The 19,071-nt window shown below is 36.2% G+C and overlaps 1 protein-coding gene across 1 annotated transcript; it reads left to right on the forward strand.

Annotated features, from left to right (window-relative positions):
* The first annotated feature begins 56 nt into the window (after positions 1–56).
* On the forward strand, positions 57–18,438 carry tfe3b (transcription factor binding to IGHM enhancer 3b). Its single transcript, XM_072666464.1, has 9 exons — positions 57–930; positions 4,312–4,538; positions 5,352–5,576; positions 12,330–12,425; positions 12,534–12,645; positions 13,777–13,833; positions 14,209–14,284; positions 14,377–14,524; positions 15,527–18,438. Exons 2-9 carry the CDS (start codon positions 4,353–4,355, stop codon positions 15,932–15,934), a joined length of 1,308 nt encoding a protein of 435 aa, XP_072522565.1. The 5' UTR covers positions 57–930; positions 4,312–4,352; the 3' UTR covers positions 15,935–18,438.
* The last annotated feature ends 633 nt before the right edge of the window (positions 18,439–19,071 follow it).

A 19,071-nucleotide genomic window follows, 5' to 3' on the forward strand; every position in this document is an offset into this window, starting at 1 on the left:
TACAGTCTGCCATGGTTTTCTTTCTCTATTCATGTTTCGGTAACAAATGCTGAATACTTCTAAGTGCTGGAAACATACTAACTGCCCAAATGTTGGCCAGATACTGTAGCGTGTAGCGCTAAAATACTTTCAGTTTTTAAGATGCTACCTGCTATAATGGATTGCATCAACGATGTGTACATATTTTAGTGGCTGTGTGAACAATGTTAAGTCTGTATCTTAGCTGTATTAGTTGTATTGTGCTTCAAAATTACTATATCACCGGCACCAAGAGGGTGCTTAAAATAATATAGGTGAATATATATATATTACACCCCGGTAGCCAGTGTGTAATACTTTGTCTCCCCCAGTTGGGCATCTTTTTTGTGCTTCCATTTATAATGCACTTTCCTCTGATTTGGGTAAAGGTGCCTACAAATTCTCCATGTTTACTTTAAAATATTAATAATTCAATTCGAAATATATATTTAGTAGCACAATTTGAATTTAGAAAGAAGCATGTAAAAAGCACGAATCTCCATAAAAACATCGTCCTAAAATGAGATTTGTGGACGTATTTCTTTGGGATAAGATAAAATTGTAAGAGTTTTCAGCAACAACAGAACAAACTAGATGAACCAACAGCCAAGAATGAACGTTAAACCTAAAAAGGGAATTGCAAAAAGGTTCCTTACAGACACGCAACGAGTTAAATTAATATAGCTACAGTACAAATTCACCAAAACTGCACTTCAGTACATGAAACTGCGTACATATAACGATTCATCTAGATTAAAACTGGTATCCAAGTGAAATCTTTGTTGGAAGCAGGGTTTTGTCGCCAAACTGAACCGCGTCTTCTTTTAGTCAAAACAAGGAAACTAATGGCAAGGACAGAGGCTAATGCTAGCGCTAACCCTGCTGCCTGAAGTGCGACTCTTCTGCAAATAGGTAAGAAGCTGCCGAGCCTGAACCGATAGCTAAGTGTCCCAGGTCCGATCATAAACTAGCAGGGTAATGTAACTAACAACAATTGCGAGTTGTCTTTAATTCTGTATAAGATTAGTGAGCGTTGGTGTTGCGACAGACAAACTTGACACTACCTACGGAACGTTAGCAGCTAGCTAGCTAGCTGCCATAGCAGGCAAGCTGCAATTCAGATTATTTTAGCGTTCATGCGGATTATTCAAGTTTCAGCAAGTGTTGTTAACGCAAAGTTATAAATTATATAGTGCGAAATATGACAGGTGTCATACAAACATGTAATGTTAACCGTATGGAAATCCAAAAGGTCAACTATTGCAAATTAGCATGTTGGTGCTTGTTAGGTAAACGGCCTTGCTTCTGGCGTAGCTAGCTGTTTTTGCTGTATTTCTTGTTGTTTGTTTAAAATGGGTTTGTACAGTTGGCCCATAACTGGTTTGAGACAAAGATCAGCTTTTAGTTTGTTTCATTAGAACTCTTACTGGGCCCGTCACTTCGATTAGCATATACTAATCAGTATGACTATGGTATTTAATAAACACGCACAATTGTGAAACGTTACATTGTTAATACTTCTTTTCTTGAAGGCTTCACTTGCTGTTATGTAACCCGTTACTAGAATCACATTTAATGCATTAATGAATGGTTCAGATAAAGGTTATGTATAGTGTAGATGCTGGCTTTAATCACTGCACCTATGTGTATTATTGATACCTACAAGATTAAGTCAGTATCTACGTAGCGATAGCTAGCTATCTACTGTTGTCAAAACGGAGTCCCTGTTGAGTGTTTTATTATAGACCGTGTTAAATCACGGTCTTGGTGCGTTTGCATGCCACGGTTTTATCTTGCCTCAAGTAAACACTGATTCAGTAGTTTTGTAGCCTGAAAGGCAGTTTTGCTTTTGCTTAGTAATTTGCTCTATTTGCTCTGTAATTAGGTGTACAGGTGTGCGTCCCATGTGTTGACAGCCATATTACCTTTTTGTGGGGAATTTGCATTTGGTTGGTGTTCATGGGAGCACTCAATATGTTGTCCGAGGAGATGTTGATGTAAGTGAATGAGGCCAAATGTGAGCAGTGAAATTTTCTATTGGGACATGCAAATGTTCTTTAGACAGATAAAACCCACTTTAAATGGAGCATAGAGAAAGAAACTGTATCAAAATGGTGTTTCGTGTGTCGTTAAAAACTTTATCAAAACTTAAAGTCTACACTTAAATTCCAATTTCTTGAAATGTAAAGTGATGATACAAAATCAATGAGAATTACTCTGTAGCATTACTTGTAGCGTTACTGTGGAAGCCACATTGTCATTTGATGGTCACATTAAAAACTTAAAACAGCTTGTTTCCCATCTCAACAATATTGCAAGGCAATGTTCTTTCCCACACTGTCACTGAGACCCTCACCCATGCTTTTATTACATCTAATTTAGGAACTTACAGTGCCTTCAAAAAGTATTCACCCCCCCTCCCCCCTTTTATTTTTGCCTTTTTACCCATTTTGTTACATTACAACCTGTTGTATCCAAACTGTATGTGATACAGCTACACAAAATAGTCTTAAGTTGGGGAAGTGAAATAAGATCAGATAAAATAAAGATGATAAAAATAAAAAAAATTCACTTTACCAACTTAAGACCTTTTTGTGCATATATATATATATATATAGTGTGTGTGTGTGTAAAAAATAAATACATTTTAGAAATAAAATAGGATGTGCATATGTATGCTGCAACACCATTAAGCAAGAAGTACCACGAACTAAACAACACCATCAAGACCAAAGAGATCTCCAAACAAGTCAAGGTTGGGTTATTAAAACAATATCCAAATCTATCATATATCAAATATATTATCATCAAATGAAAAGAACATAATACCACAACAAACCTGCCAAGAGAGGTTCGTCCACCAAAAAAGGCAGCACAAAGACGATGTAATCCGGAAGGAGCTGCGGAGTTCCTAAGCAGAGGCTGGAGTAAGGGTGGAAGAGTGGCCAGAAAAAAAAAAAAAAGCCTTCACTTGGATAAAAATAGGAAGGCTCATTCTGAGGTTGCCAAAAGGCATATGGGAGATTTCCAAAATGTATGGAGGAAATCTATGTATTTTCCTTGTCCACCAAGGAAACAGCTCTCCAAGAACACCATCTTCACAGTGGTGGCAGCATCATGCTGTGGGGATCGGGACTGGGTTAAGGGGAAAATGCATGGTGCTTAATGCAAGGATATTCTTGATCAAAACCTGTTTCAGTCTGTCAGTGACTTGAGACTATGACTATGAGTTTCACCTTCCAAAAAAACAATGACTCAAAGCATACTGGGTCTTTTAGAAGTGCTGCTTAAAAAAACCCACAGCATGATGCTGCCACCACCATGTTTCAAGAAAAAAACTTTTTTTTGTGCCGGACATAGCGTTTTTCTCAGTGGCTTATCAGTCTTACACAAAATTATGTATTCACTCCCTTTGCTATGAAGCCTCTAAAAAGTTCTGGTGTAAACAACTACCTTCTTAGTTTTCTCATTTCACTTCACCAACTTAGGCTATTTTATGCAGATGCATCATGTACAATTCAGTTTACTAAACATTTCATTACATGTTGTAATGTAACAAAATTGGTAAATGAGTGATCCACTTTTAAAAGGTTATATAATATATATAAGGTTATATAATTTTATAATATAAAAATATAATAAGCTTCAAGCTATTAAAAAACCTTGACCACTTTTTAATTGTTCACATTCATTTCACATTTCAGAGCAGTAAAAAATGCAGCAATTTCACATTCAACGTATTAACTATTTAGCTATTTATTTAATGGGAATAACTATCACTGGTTGTTTAAACATGCAAAGTATGCAAACATAAAGGTTCTAAGTTCTAAAATTGAACAAGTAGGGTGTCAGTAAGCTTCCCGGTATCTGTGCTCTCTATTGCCTCTCTTAGCAATAAAATAAGCCACAAATGTTGGCTTAAACCCCAGTAATGCAAATGTTACAACCAGCAGAATCTTAAAGAAATACCAACATTATTGGTTACACCATCCAGCACTAGTATGATCAAATGAAAAGTCCATGAAATAATTACTTTTTAATTCTCAGTGTGGCACATTAGTCAACTAATTATGTGGCACTGGTAAAGGTTTATCTCCATTATTTTGAAATAATTTTAAGAAATGTGTTTGTTGTTTGGGTTTCTATACACTGGTTGATGTTTACAGGCTGACTAAGTCTTATGATCCATGCAGTTGTTCAGTGTTGTAAAACAGACAATACCCATAATACATACACAAAAGCACATTGTGATGTTATTAATCATGATAATATTTTGTAATTTTGTGTCTTTAGCACATATTTTGCTGATATTGTTGCTGAAGGTGTGTGGAGCGATGACATCACGTGTGTTGCTGCGGCAGCAGCTCATGCGGGAGCAGGCCCAGGAACAGGAGCGGCGTGAAGCTCAGCAGCAGGCGGCTCAGCTCCGCCCTCCTGACTCCACCCCTGCCATCTCTGTCACTGTCCCGCCCTCAGTCACCCGGTCTCCACCTGCACAAGTTCCTGTGGAGGTGCTAAAGGTCAGTTCACATGTATAGGGGTGGACAGGTTTGGCTGCAGAAACATCTGCCAGGTTTTCTTTGCACATGTTTACTTAATTAGGTGAATTCATTCATTCAAGCATCCATTTAACCCCAGACAGTACCTAGTCTGAGAACTGGAGTCTAAAGTGTATGTTATTGTGGTGAATATTAGTTGTTTTCTAAAGAATATTAATTAAATGAAATCATTATGAAGTCAAAGATTTGCAGCCATATTAATAAATGGATAATAAACATTAAGGGGTTAAGTGAACACTTGAAAGAACTTTTGCCATGCTCGGTTCATCAGTCTGCTTGATACTTCATTGCACATAATTCCCTGTTTGGTGTGTCTGAATATAGCTTTAATGGGTATAACAGTTTTGATTAAAACAGTGCATTAAAATTTAGAACTATATCATCACTATGCCTCTTCATAGTATTTAAAGATTTTTTTGTTGAAAACACAGTAAGCATGACATGTTTATGCAACATTTCAGAGTAAACTGTGCAGGAGTTTTTTACTCATCATTTTTATCATTTTTACACTCTGGGAGTTGTTTTACATTGTCAGGTTTTTTTTGTTATATGGCAGATGGTGCCATGTGCATACATATTTGGTGTAAGCGTAGTGTAAACATTAACATATAGATACCAGGCATAATATTCATATTTAGGCATTACTTTTTTTTTTACTGTATTGCATTAACAACCCATATCATGTTTAATCAGTTTGGGATTTTGGTGTATAGTTATACCTCTACTTAACATTGTTTAAAATAAACTCCCCATTTTTATTTATATTTACCATAGGTGCAGACTCATTTGGAGAACCCGACCAAGTACCATATCCAGCAGGCTCAGCGGCAGCAGGTGAAGCAATACCTGTCCACAACACTGGGCACGAAAGTAGCATCTCAGACACTGTCTGTCTCTCCACTACCCCAGTCTAGCTCCGCCCCTGAAATGACACCATCTGCTAGCAGCGCCCCCAACAGTCCAATGGCCATGCTTAACCTCGGCTCCAACAAAGAGGAGGTAAGAGATTTTGATATGCATGAGTACTAGATACTTGATTAATCGTTTTTTGGGCTGCCTCACTAAAATTAAGTTGGGACACCATAACAACCACCTAGCAACCTCCAAGCAACCATCTGTGAAACATATGAACTGCCTAGCAGCACCATAGCAACCACCTAGCAACCCTATAGCAATCACCTGGGACACCTCAGCAACTGCGTAGCAGCATTTACATTTACGGCATTTAGCAGACACTTTTATCCAGAGTGACTTACAAAAGTGCTTTACTGTTTTACTCAAGATTACTCGGCACCATAGCAACCTCATAGGATGCCATAGCAACCACCTAGCAACCACTTGACAGACCTAACCTGGGACACCATAGCAACCACCAAGCAACTCCATAGAAACCACCTTTAAGACCATAGCAGCAACCTAAAACACCATAGCAACCACCTGGGACACAAGAGCAACCACCTAACACACCCCTTAACAAGTACTCACAAGGGGGACCCATCCTCCTCTGGTCAGAACTATTTATAAATTCTTAATAAAAGTTACCAAACCATCTATACTGTAGTATAACTTAATGTAGTCATGGCAGTGGTGGTCTGAATTATAACTAGAATGCAATTCTAGTTATAATTGTTCTTGTTTCTTCCACACATTTGTGTAATTGATACAGCCCAAACTGCTTAACGCACAGACACGGTTCAAACACCGTTTGTAGATAATCACGCTGTGTTGGTTGGCTATATATTATTCATAATGAATTAAGGTGGAATTGCCATAGCACCATAGCAACCACCTGGGACACCATAGCAACATCTTAGCAACACCATAGCTACCAACTAGCACACCCATTAACAAGTACTTGCCACATTTCAAGCATTGTTGTAGTTCCTTCAGGAAATGCAATTGTAGTTATTATTATTATTCCAGAACCAATAATTCCAAAAACGCTTAACACAGAAACTTCAAACGTTCAAACACCATTGCATAGATATTGTAAATGGCATGGGACTATGACTTTTCTGTTTTCTATCTTTCATACTTTTAAAGATATTAACCCTCTGAAGTCTATGAACACGTTTCAGAGTTATGAGGCTATATAGATGGAATGAGAAATATGAAGAATTTTAAAATCGGATTTCAATTTTTCAGGTTATTTTCTGTGTGAGTATCTTTTCACACAGTGTTCTAGGTCACATAGGGTCTGAGATTGAGAGAGTGCTGAGATTGTTCTGAACATTTCTGGTATAAAACATGGGTATTATATGTTAAGTGCCTGTAAAGGAGAATTTTAGAGGATATGCAAAAATTTAGAAAATACCTTTCGACTCCAGAGGGTTAAAGAAAAGCAAAGGCAGTTTTCCCATAAGGCAGAGCACATCCACCGAACATTCTAGGACAAACCCCAACATTCTAATGCTGTCAGTTGTTTTAGAATGTTATGAAAAATAACACACCACCACCGAACAGGAGATCTTTACTATTAGAAAATTTGCATGTTTAGGTCTATACATTGGTGCTGGGGTAATTCTTTTTTTCACGGGGGCTCTTCTGTGATTTTACTGGATCAGTGATTTTGATGTGGTTGTTTTTTTTTGTTTTTGTTTTTTTTTTTTAACTGAACTTGATGGCATAATAATTTTAGATCCAATATAACTGTATTAGTAAATTCTCCAGAACTCTGTCTGTCTGTCCCTCTACACATCTCTGTCTATTTGTCTGTTCCCTACATGTTAGCTAAAAGGTTGTAGACACAGCTCTATTAGCCAAACATATTTGGATAAACTTTAGCCCCAAACATCTTTTGAGCAAAAGTTTTGGCACCCTTGTCTGTAAGAACCTTGGCTGCAGCATTTTAAACTTGTTGGGGGATACTGCTGGAACATCATGACAATAGCGTGTTGCAATAGTTTAGCTTTGAGATAATTACAGCATGTACAAATTGTTCTGCATTTTGGTAAGGCATTTCTTAGCTTGTCAATGTTACGAAGATGTAGAAATGCTACTGTAGTTCTATTAACTACATGTTGGTCAAATGAGAGATCTGAATCAACTCTGACGCCAAGATTTTTAACTGCTGAACTAGGAATAACAAAGAAACTAGCCAAATTTCACATTAAGTCTAATATTTTATGTATTTTTTTCTGCTTTTGGATCCAAAAGAAAAATGATGTTTTGTCACTGTTTGATTCTTGTGGAATTCCAAATTTAATTTTTGCATAATTTGAAGATAAATCCTTCACCTTTATGAACTAATAGTGTTCAGTTAACCCTTTCCTGCCTGTGTGGAACATTCCATTTTTGAACACTATGTAGAATAGGCAAACTTTATTGTGTAAATACAGTGCATAGCATAGACTATATTCACACACCATTATTTCCATAATAATCCGCTTTTATTTCATTAATAAACATTTCTGTACAATATAGAGAAATATATAAAGTTTATGAAATATTTGCCATTTTGTGCGCCAATTGTCAAGAAAATAATTTTGAATATTTTATTCAAAAGTTATAGTCAATTTATGAGAAGGTGTCATTTAGCAATTTAGAATGTTTGTGTAGCTCATTTTTTACCTCACTCTTTACCAATGTCAGCACACACTATAAACCAATGAAAGTGTACTTTTTTAGTTATTACTACATTGTCAACATCCATATTTACATGCAGTTAAATGTGCATGTATTAGAATTATATACACTTCTAATTCTATAAATAATTTCAAAATAACACATTAGACATAGTATCATTACATAAAATCATTCAAGCTATATATTTTCTTGCAAATAACTACAAAATAGTTCAGCACTATCAAAGAACAATGAACAATGCATCACTTCATAAAACAAACTCCCAAATGATTCAGTTCAACATTACAAGAAAAAGCAGTTATTTGTTCAGGATAATCATTAAACAATTTAATAAAAAGTTTTGAGGCAACAGGATATCAAATCTCATCTAAGCTGTTTGCCAGAAATTCACTACAAAATATTTAACAGACAATGCACAGTATATAGTTACCCCAAATGACCTCCTTCCAATGAACAATGCACACTGAACTTTGACCTGTAAAGAGAAACAGAGAACACAGGGGTTGAGGAAGAATGAGAAGAGTTGACGGTAGAAGATAGGAGCCCTATGTAGGTCTAACTGTGAAACTCATCTCCTTCGCTAGAATGCCAAGACTGAAAACAGTTTTGATTGCCAACTAAACATGTTCTGCCTTGGCACTCCGGAGCCATGCATGCAATCTATTTTTTTGTAGCAAAACCAGCAATTGCTCCATCTGAGGAATGTGACGTAAAATGTTTGGAGCTACTGAAGGCTGAAATGGCAAAATTGCATCAACTGCAATGTCTGCAAACTTTCCTAAAGTTTGTCTGGCTGTCTAGCCTTCTAAACTAAACCCATAACCTGATGCTCCACTGGAACCCTGCCAGTCCTGAAACAAAATAAAACTACATATATGTATGTATATACATATGCACTATGGGTTTCCCAGACTGGAATGTTATTCGCCTTTATTCATTCTGCCTCAGCTAACTTACTTTAGCCAGTCACTTCATTGTAATGCTAAAAACAATGCTATTATGACCGAAGCTAAGGTGATTTCTAAGCAGATTTTCGGTATTGTTGTAAAACAAGTTAGCTACTAATTACTAATTAATTACATATAATTACATACATATAATTTTACTTACATTCATATTATCTTACTTTGGAGTTTGTTGAGCAGCTTGTTCCAACCCAACAGCTCCGGTAGAGCTAGCTTAGCTTAGCTTTGGTTTATTCACTTATTTGTGTAAAACTGCTGCATACTTTACAAACTATTAAACAAACAAGACTAAAAAAACTAATGAAACTCTCCACACGTGTTTATTTCCATATAAATGGACATAAAGAAACATTACAGTCGATTCAGAAAGGAGAGTTGTGCACCTGACTGACTAAACTTAGAACACGTCTCTCAAAATCATCTCAGCTTTGCCAATGCGTTAGCACTAATAATAATACCATTAAAGCCAAGTTTTTGAGTAGAAATTAGAAGTAATAACACTAATAAACTGGCCATACCTCATCTGACTGACAGGATTTCTCTCTGTGTGTTATGGTGGGCCACTCTCTCTGCTGCTCTCCATGTGTGGGCGGGCCAAATGGGAAAACTTTCTTCTGGGTTGTCAGCTGCCTGGAGCAGTTTTCAGATTTACAATCAGTGATTGGAAAGGTGGAGATATAAGGCTTTAAACCATCAAAATTATTGTTTCAAAATTGGAATTGGCCGGCTTTAAAGGGTTAAATATGATTTGAACCACTATGGGGCTGTACCAGTAATTCCAACTCCATTTTTTTTAGGAGGATAGTGTGGTCTGTTGTATCAGCTGTAAAGCTGCACTGAGGTTGAGTAGTACTAATGAGGATGCGTAGCTTTGATCAGAGGCAAGAGGATCATTTGTTATCTTCACTAGGGCTGTCTCAGTGCTATCATAGAGTCTTAGTCTAGATCTGAATTTTTCATACATGTGGTTCTTGAGTTTTATGAGTTGTTGGGCCACATCTTTTTCTAAGATTTTAGATTTAAGTGTTAGGTTAGGAATAGGTCTGTAATTAGAGGTGCAGGTAGAAATAGCAGGAATCTGGGGTTCGGTATCTGCCTAATTTTTCTTATGCTTAGAAATCACACTAAAACATGTTCTAGGATTGTTTTTGTTATTCTCGATCAACAAGGCCAAATATGCTGAGCAAGCTTTAGTGAGTGCACTCATTACACTCAATATGGAATACCTCAAGCTTAATAGACTGCCATTTTCACTCTAATTTCCTTACCATTTGTTTTGCTCAATGCAGCGTGCAGGTGGTTGGTTTAGTTGGTAGTTATCTGTGGCCTGGTCACGTCTTTGGATAGTTAGAAACTTTGTTCTAATTGTGTTTCTTAGGTTTTGTAAATGGCACAGCGGCTGTGACTTTTCTACAAAAAAAAAAAAAAAAAAAAAAAAAAAAATATATATATATATATATATATATATATATATATATTTATCTGCGTTTAATAGTTTTTAAGATTTAAGAAAAACTAAGAACTAGGACTTTTGCCCCAAACATCTTTAAAATAAAATTGTCTATCTGTCTGTCTTTCTATACACTATATTGCCTAAAGTATTCGCTTGCCTGCTTCGCACGCATATGAAATTGAGTGACATCCCATTCTTAATCCATAGGGTTTAATATGATGTCAGGTTTCATATAGGTTTAATATGATATCATGTCACCCTTTGCAGCTATAACAGCTTCAGCTCTTGTGGGAAGGCTTTCTACATGGTTTAGTAGTGCGTTTATGGGAATTTTTGACCATTCTTCCAGAAAAGCACTTGTGAGTGATTGCATGCAAGCAGCAAGACAACATCTCCAGCATCTCAGTATACTACAATTCCTTGTGTCTGCGAATCCCTGGACCTACTACTTTGGGGAAACATTAATTACCAAAAGCCAAACTAAACAGATGGGTTTTCAGTCTAGATTTAAAGATTGAGACTGTGTCTGAGTCCAGAACATTATCTGGAAGGTTATTCCAGATTTGGGGGCTTTATAAGAAAAGGCTTTTCCTCCTGCTGAGGTTTTCTGAATTTTGGGAACTACTAAGAAACCAGCACCCTGAGATCTAAGTATTCTTGATGGTTCATAATATGTAATAAGATCTTGCAGGTATTTAGGAGCGAGGCCATGTAGGGCTTTGTAAGTTAATAGAAGAACTTTGTAGTCAATACGGAATTGAATTGAAGGGCTGATAGAACTGGACTGATATGGTCAAATTTTCTAGTTTTAGTAAGAACCCTGGCTGCAGCATTTTGAACTAATTGAAATTTATTGAGGTTCCTGCTGAACTTGACAAAAGTTCATTACAGTAATTCAGCCTTGAGGTAATAAAAGTGTGTACTATCTTTTTGCAATCTGTAGAGATAAGGAATTTCTTAGTTTGGCAATGTTCCTAAGATGAATAAAAGGTGTCCTACTAATATAATAATGCTAGACCAGGAATAATGGAAGCATCAGCCAAGTCTAACATTAAGTTTTGTTACTGGTAAGAAAAAGGAAGTTATGTGTTATCCAGAGTTTTATATCTTTTACACAGTCCTCCATTTTTTTTTATCTAAATTTATCATCAGGTTTGGCTGATATATAGAGCCAAATATCATCTGCGTAACAATGGAAATTAATGTCATGTCTGCTTATAACTGAGCCCACTGGTAATATGTATAATGTAAATAATAGCAATCCTAGAATAGAGCCTTATGGAACCTCCTTGTCTTACTTTTGTGTAATTTGAAGATAAATCTTTTATCTTTACAAACTGATAGAGTTCAGTGAGATATGATTTGAACCACGATAGGGCTGTTCCTGAGCTTCCAACCATTTGCTCTAATCTTTCTAGTAGAAAATATTATCTATAGTATCAAAGGCTGCACTAAGGTTGAGTAGGGCTAATAAAGATATGTAGCCTTGATCAGAGGCAAGAAGCAGATCATTTGTAATCTTCACTACGGCTGTGTCCGTACTGTGATTGGGTCTGAATCCAGATTGGAATTTCGCATAAAGCTATTTTGTCTATTTTGTTGGTCATGTTGTTTTTCCATGTAAGTGATAATAACAATAATTATTGTTGTTGTTGTTGTAATCCCAGTACTTTCTGGAACAACACAGCTTTCTGTCAGACTACACTGTATCTACAATAGCATAAATGTGTCTTTTTTATTTTTCCTTAGATTGATGATGTAATTGATGACATCATTAGCCTTGAATCCAGCTTCAATGATGATATTATGTCGTTTATAGACTCTGGCTTACAGCTGCCAAATACAGTAAGTTATTTTTACCTTTAAAAAGCTAATATTTTAGTAAAATCATAAAATGGGTGTGGCTTCTCATTTTTGTTATTTACAGTGTTTAAATTGTTTCTGTTGTTCCAGCTACCAGGCAACCTTCTGGATGTCTACACCAGTCCTGGCATGGCGACCCCTCAAGTTACTGTTAGCAACTCATGCCCTGCGGATTTGCCTAAAATCAAAACAGAATTAACTGGTACATAACTGGTACATTAAGTATAAGTGAAATAAGAATGAGCAGTATGGCAAAAACATGATACCTACTGTACGTATTGGCACTGTGCTTAATGCCAGGCGTGGGTTAGAGGGGTATAAAGCATTTAGCTGTGGGACTGTGTTCTTTGAAATAATGTTGGTGCTCCATCCAATAGTTTTGGGCTAAAGCTGGGCAGTTGGGGATGAGGTGTGGTGGATGATCATCTAGTATCCTGACCTCGCTAACACCCTTGTTGCTGAATGGCAGACATACAGTGAATTAGTAGTGTGTCAGCACTTTTGTCCATATAGTGTATGTATATACAAAATGAATCGTTTTTCAGTTTTCTGAACGAGTTGGAGATAAAAATGCATGCAAAAACAGAACAACAGTACCACTTTTTTTTAGAGCAGTATTAACTCAGCATAGTGGTTTTCTGCTACACTATTAAAAAATATATATATTTAAAGGCATCATCCATTTAAATTTGTACACATGATGCTTGTAGCAGCCAATCAGAATTAAAGCCGGAATACTGTTTGCTAAAACATACCAACAAATAAACAGAAGAAATATGCTTTGGTAAACAAACAACAAATAATGTGTCAAGTGTAACAATAATTGTCAACCACAATCAAAAGCAGAAACAAGAGCAGCTTCCAGATATACAAGCAGTTTCAGTAAAAGTGGGAAATATTACAATATTTTATTGTATTGTGATGAATTGTTATATTTAATAATTGAATTGCATATGAATGTGCCTTTTTAAGAAAATCTAGTTCTTCTTTACCGCAGCTGCAAACAATTTTATAAATCTGGCTTTGCATCTCTGAGCAGTTTTTCTCCATGCTAGACCTGGGAGTGAGATATGAGCATGATATTCTTGGTTAATATTATTTATCTCTACATGCTGCTGCATAGTGATAAAAAATAAAATAATTAAAAAGGCTCAATTTTATGAATTAGCTATGCAGTTTATATAATGATTGTTATTGGTTGCAGGATGTTAATATTTGGTCTAATGTTTGTCTTTTTATGATGGACGCATTGTTTAGTTTGCTGGTATTTATACTATACTCAATAAATGTACTGTAATGTGATGCATCACAGTAGCCTTTCTTTTTTCTGTAGATGTGGAGGCCAAGACCCTGCTGAAGGAGCGACAGAAAAAAGACAACCATAATCTCAGTGAGTTCATTTCATTTAGCCAAAAATGTTCTGGTAATATATCTTTGTGGGCAGCCCAAAATTAACAAAATAGTAATGCATTTAGATTGCGGCATATTTGCAATACATAGTTTCTGGTGTAACAGTAATGAGACATGATTAGTCAAAAAAGTGACTGCATTGTTTTGACAAAAACATTTATAAATCCCTTGATTCATAAATATACCTAAAGAAATGCCCCTGGAACTGTGTATTTAAGATGCTGACGCTGCTCACACTGATTGGTTGGAGGGCTTAGATTTGCAAACAAGACAATAAAAAAATGCCAAGCGCTATATTGTGCATACTTGTACTACTTGTACAATTGTTTTATTAGTTGTGATTTCTTTTGCACAGTTGAAAGGAGAAGACGGTTTAATATAAATGACCGAATTAAGGAACTGGGAGCACTCATACCAAAATCTAGTGACCCGTGAGTTTTTAATTATTTCTGTTTTATTCGCTTTTACATTATCACTTGTACACATGTAGTGCTCTTGAATGTGTTCACTCTGCATGTTGCAGGGAGATGCGCTGGAATAAAGGGACCATTCTGAAGGCATCTGTGGACTATATAAGAAAACTTCAGAAGGAGCAGCAAAGAGCCAAAGAAATTGAGATGAAGCAGAAGAAACTGGAACACGCCAATCAAAATCTACTGTTGCGCATTCAGGTCACACACTTGCATTTTTTAGTCATTTTACTTAAACAAATGAAATATGCATAATAGAAGTAACAAACAGTCAACTAATATAATTGTGATCAAACTGTGAATTGTGGCTGATTAGTATGGATTTGTAACCGATGGTCTAATGGTCTTTGAGGTACCAGTATTTCAATACTGAAATTACTATTTTACTGTTTGTTGCGATTAAACACAAAAAGATTTTAAAAAGACAGAATATTTATTTGTTTCAACAGGCTCTACAAGATTATGCTTGCATGTGTGATTAAGTGTGAATATTACATAATATTTATACTTAATCAAGTATTCTTACTTAACTTAATCCTTAACTTAACCCTAGACTTACTGAAATAAACTGTCTGGATCATTAAGAATAAAGAGAAAATAAAAGGTAGTGGTTTGGCCACTTTGTGCCAAAGCTCTGGAACACTACTGATATTCTTCAGGCACCACCATTAACAGCTTTAGAAGCAACTAAATAATTTCTTTAGGTTGGCATATTTATAGAAATGTAGTTCATTTTAGATGTTTGTTTTATTAATATATCTAATTCATACCTTATCTTTATCTAGTTTGTGTTGCCCATCTTTGTGAATAGAAATACAAAATACATGCACTGCAAGATGCAAACCATATGTAAGCCACAAAAACAGGTTTGCTAGATAGTACTTTGCACTTGCCATTGCTCGAATAGAAATTCATTCACCTGTCCACCTGGCCTTCTTCCAGGACCTCCTCAGACTCTTAAGTAGATTTTAGCAAATATTTTGGCCATCCTAACTAGTCGTTTGTATCTTGCAGTGTCTTTTGCGTGCACATTTTTTGTAAAAAAGCAGTTACTGACAAATCCACCTCATGAACTCTATGGAATATCTGGTATATTGCTTTGCTTTGTGGTGGGAATTCTGTATATAATAATGTTATACAAATTGCTAAATTAACATATTGAAACTACAATATATAAAAAAAACATTCACTGTGTGTTAACAGGAATTGGAAATGCAGGCGCGTCTGCATGGCCTGTCCTCCAATCTGTCCTCTGGCGTCAGTGCAGAATCTCCATTTCTTAAGCAGCAGTCGCAACCCCAGGCCAGATTGATGGACCCTCACACACACCTTGGCCTGGATGGAGTTGTGGGTCAATCATCCTCTTTTCTGTCCCCGCCCCCCTCTGGCTCCCCCAAACTGGCTCTGGCCACTCCATTGGACCTAGGCAATCTCAGCTTCTCTGAGCTTAATGACCCAGCAGGTTCGAGCCTTTACACGGATGTGAGTCTTGGGGACATGCTTATGGAGGAGTGCACTCTGTCCCCTGACCAGCTGCTCAACTCAAACTCTCCAGGGGAATCCAAAAGCAGCAGTCGCCGCAGCAGCCTCAATATGGAAGAGGACTTGTGACATACTTTTTCAAAGCAGAGGTGTTCTCGAAGGCCACAAATACGTAGAATTGTGGGTGGGAAGGGGGTGCCGTTTTCACCTTGTTGTTCACAGTTATGAACAATTCAAAGTCAATATCTTCTATCCTTTAAATATTTCAGTGACTATCACTGGCTTCTCTAAATTACAAGTCATTGGGGAGTGGAAATATGTGTATAGCTACAAGCGAGATAATACTGATCATTTCCCTGGCACTGCATTAAAGTAAGGCTATTAATTGACTGGAATTTTATATTATATCGCAGCAGTTACTGAATTGTTATCAACTACTTTCACATTTACATAATTATTACACTTGACCAAGTTTGCTGGTTTGCGCAACGCATTTTGGGGCATTTGCTAGTGAATTTTGTGTGCAGAAATATGTTAGCTTGGATATTCTTATTTTGACTTCTCACTGACTTCACAAAATGTATTGGCTTTGGAACTTGTTGAGTGTGCTAAGGGAGCAATTTTGTAGAATGTCATACATTTTTTCCCTTATATGTAAGGAATATTTTAGATTTTTCAGATCTAGTGCTCATATTGATGCTTACAAGGAGCTGCAGTAAAGACATGACCTCAGAAGTATGTGTATGTATCCATGCCCTTCCACATATGCATTCTTTTGTAGCAACTGCTGCAAGGTTAGAAAAGATTTCCAGAAAACTGTTGCAGTTTTTGTTTATAGTATATGATGGTGAAATCTAGTATATTAAAATCACATATTTGTCATCATGATACATAACATTGGTTTAATTGCAGATAAAAAATGCAATTAACTGCACACATCCATTTACATGCATAGAAAATCTATAGTTACAATATAAATGTACATCTGCATTTTGTTTTGTTTTTTGCTTTTACAAAATCTGCAGAATTTTTGGCAGTGCTCTATAGACCTTGGCCTTTGTGGCAACAGTAAATTATTAGTATTTGTGTGTAAAGCATTGATGGGTTGAAAGAGGTGTGTTAAATGAAGTAGATAATTAACCTCTGCAGTGTTGTGGCCCTCCAGCAGCTATACATAAAGTCAAATGTAGGCTAGTCCTATAAATATTTACAAAGATGTACATTACACATTAAAATGAGTTGCTGCTTGGGGTAGATATTTTGTAGTTCAACATCTAAGAGTGTACGGGCTAATCACTTTGGTGCTGATTTGTTTACCCTGATGACAGGGAAAATCCTCCTTCTGCTGTTTCCTCTTTCTTGATAAAATGTTGAGGTTTCTCACTGCAGAATTAACTGTCAGTATTGTTCTAATAAGACATTGCAGCATAAGCTTAAAGAAAAAAAACATGATCAGCAAAAGAAATCTTAAATACATATTCTATATACATATTATTAATTCATTATGATGTAATAGTCATGAGAACGTCAGTTTTGTAAATACATGTTTCTCTATTCAGAATATGAATTTTTACTTGGGGAAAAGGTTTACTTGGGGATGACCAGGTAAAGAATGGAAGAGTGGACATCACTCCATTAACTTATTTTTTTAACCAAAGAGAGCTTTTGAAACTAAATAGTTAATGTTATTAGTAACTTGGAAAGTGACATATTGCAATTCTAATAATTCAAAAGCTTTAGTGACATAATATTAAAACATGTTAAGATGACGTGGAGTTACCTTACATTCTTAACTAGTTACTTCCAGAAGATTGTGTAGATGTATATTGTTTACACTTGTGTAAACAACATCTCTAAATACAGACAGCAGGTTTATGTAAACAATCTGGTGTCGTACATCACAAAAGGCTTTTCAGTAGTTACTACTGTAGAACTACCTCCACCCAGATTGTTTGTATCAGTAGAGATGACTGAAATGTATTCAATTTATAGCCAAGTTACTTGGAAATTATCCAACACATGTGTGCCTTTTACTTTAAATTAGAATTGTAACAGACTATATTTATAAGGAAAGAAAGGGTTCATAGAAAATTTACAGATGTGTATACAAAGATTTCCAAATGTGTAACATTTGCTTCATTACAAGAAAAATATATTATTTATAATTGCCGAATGTTGATGTTTTAGCAGTGCACTTGTGGATTTGTATTCTCCAGGTCTGCATAGACTTGGACCCTGTGATACTTCCTAAAGTATCTTTTTGGGCTTTTTCTAAAGATCTAAGGTCACAGCAATAATGCGGTTTTATAGCAGTACCAGGTACTAAATGCATGTATTTCACAGCAAAATGATTTCTTAAGCCAGTTACTGTTCATTTGTTAATTTACTGATGCAATTTGTACAGTCTTTGTGTTAATAATGCAGAAAGATGTTTTTAAACAGACATGAAATATGTTAATGCAATTAACTTTGGACTTTAACTTTGTGCAATTCTGTTGTATTTGATTGGTCAAGTCAAAGGGATTTTAAATAGTACTTATTTTCACATTTTAATTTATAAAAAAAATACAATTGATTTTTTTTGGGGGTGTGTTGGTGCTTACTGAAATAAACAATATAATAAAGATTCTTTGTGTCCCCACCTTTGCTTTTATATGTTTTTTTTGCCACTAAATGTATCTGTAACGTGTCACCAAGTAATGGATTCGAACTGAGGTCGGGGGATCGCTAAGCTCATGCTCAATTGGGTGAGCTACCACTGGCTTGTGGTCGTTAGAACCAAAGTGCAGAGCAGTTAAATCTCGGAGCCGGTAAAACACAAAAGAGCAGAACAGAACAAAGGATACCAGGAGAAGGCTCGCTACCCCAAGTGGCAGGGGAAAACCGGGAAAGAAAAAGACTTAAACAAGACTAGGTCTAAAAAGAGACAGAAACAAAGTAAAAGGAAGTCTTCCTTTTACTTACAGTAAACTTGGAGCTTGGGAGACTTAAATAATCAACAAAGAAAGATGAGTGGAAGAATGAGAACTCTCAACCCTCTAGCAAGACTGACTGTTTGTCTATGCTCACGTGGAGACAAAGCGCCAGCAACCTGAGCCTCTATCTGAGCTTTTAAATAGTCCTCCTCCCAGGTGTAGGCTGCTGTGCTTGATTTGCTCTGGCAGTCACCTGCTGTTGTCCTCTGGTGGCAGTAGGTTGAACTTGCCTGAAGCCAGTCCTTGCAGTATCATCACCTCAATGGGTTTAAAATAATATGCAATCAAGAT

This window comes from Salminus brasiliensis, chromosome 21 (assembly GCF_030463535.1).
Source record: "Salminus brasiliensis chromosome 21, fSalBra1.hap2, whole genome shotgun sequence".
NCBI classification, from domain to species: Eukaryota; Metazoa; Chordata; class Actinopteri; order Characiformes; family Bryconidae; genus Salminus; species Salminus brasiliensis.

Excerpts from the sequence above, each read along its gene's own strand:
- tfe3b (XM_072666464.1), top strand. The coding sequence starts at position 4,353 with ATGACATCACGTGTGTTGCTGCGGCAGCAGCTCATGCGGGAGCAGGCC. Across the intron at positions 12,426-12,533 it reads GCTTACAGCTGCCAAATACA|CTACCAGGCAACCTTCTGGA; the intron begins GTAAGTTATTTT and ends CTGTTGTTCCAG. Across the intron at positions 13,834-14,208 it reads AAAAGACAACCATAATCTCA|TTGAAAGGAGAAGACGGTTT; the intron begins GTGAGTTCATTT and ends TCTTTTGCACAG.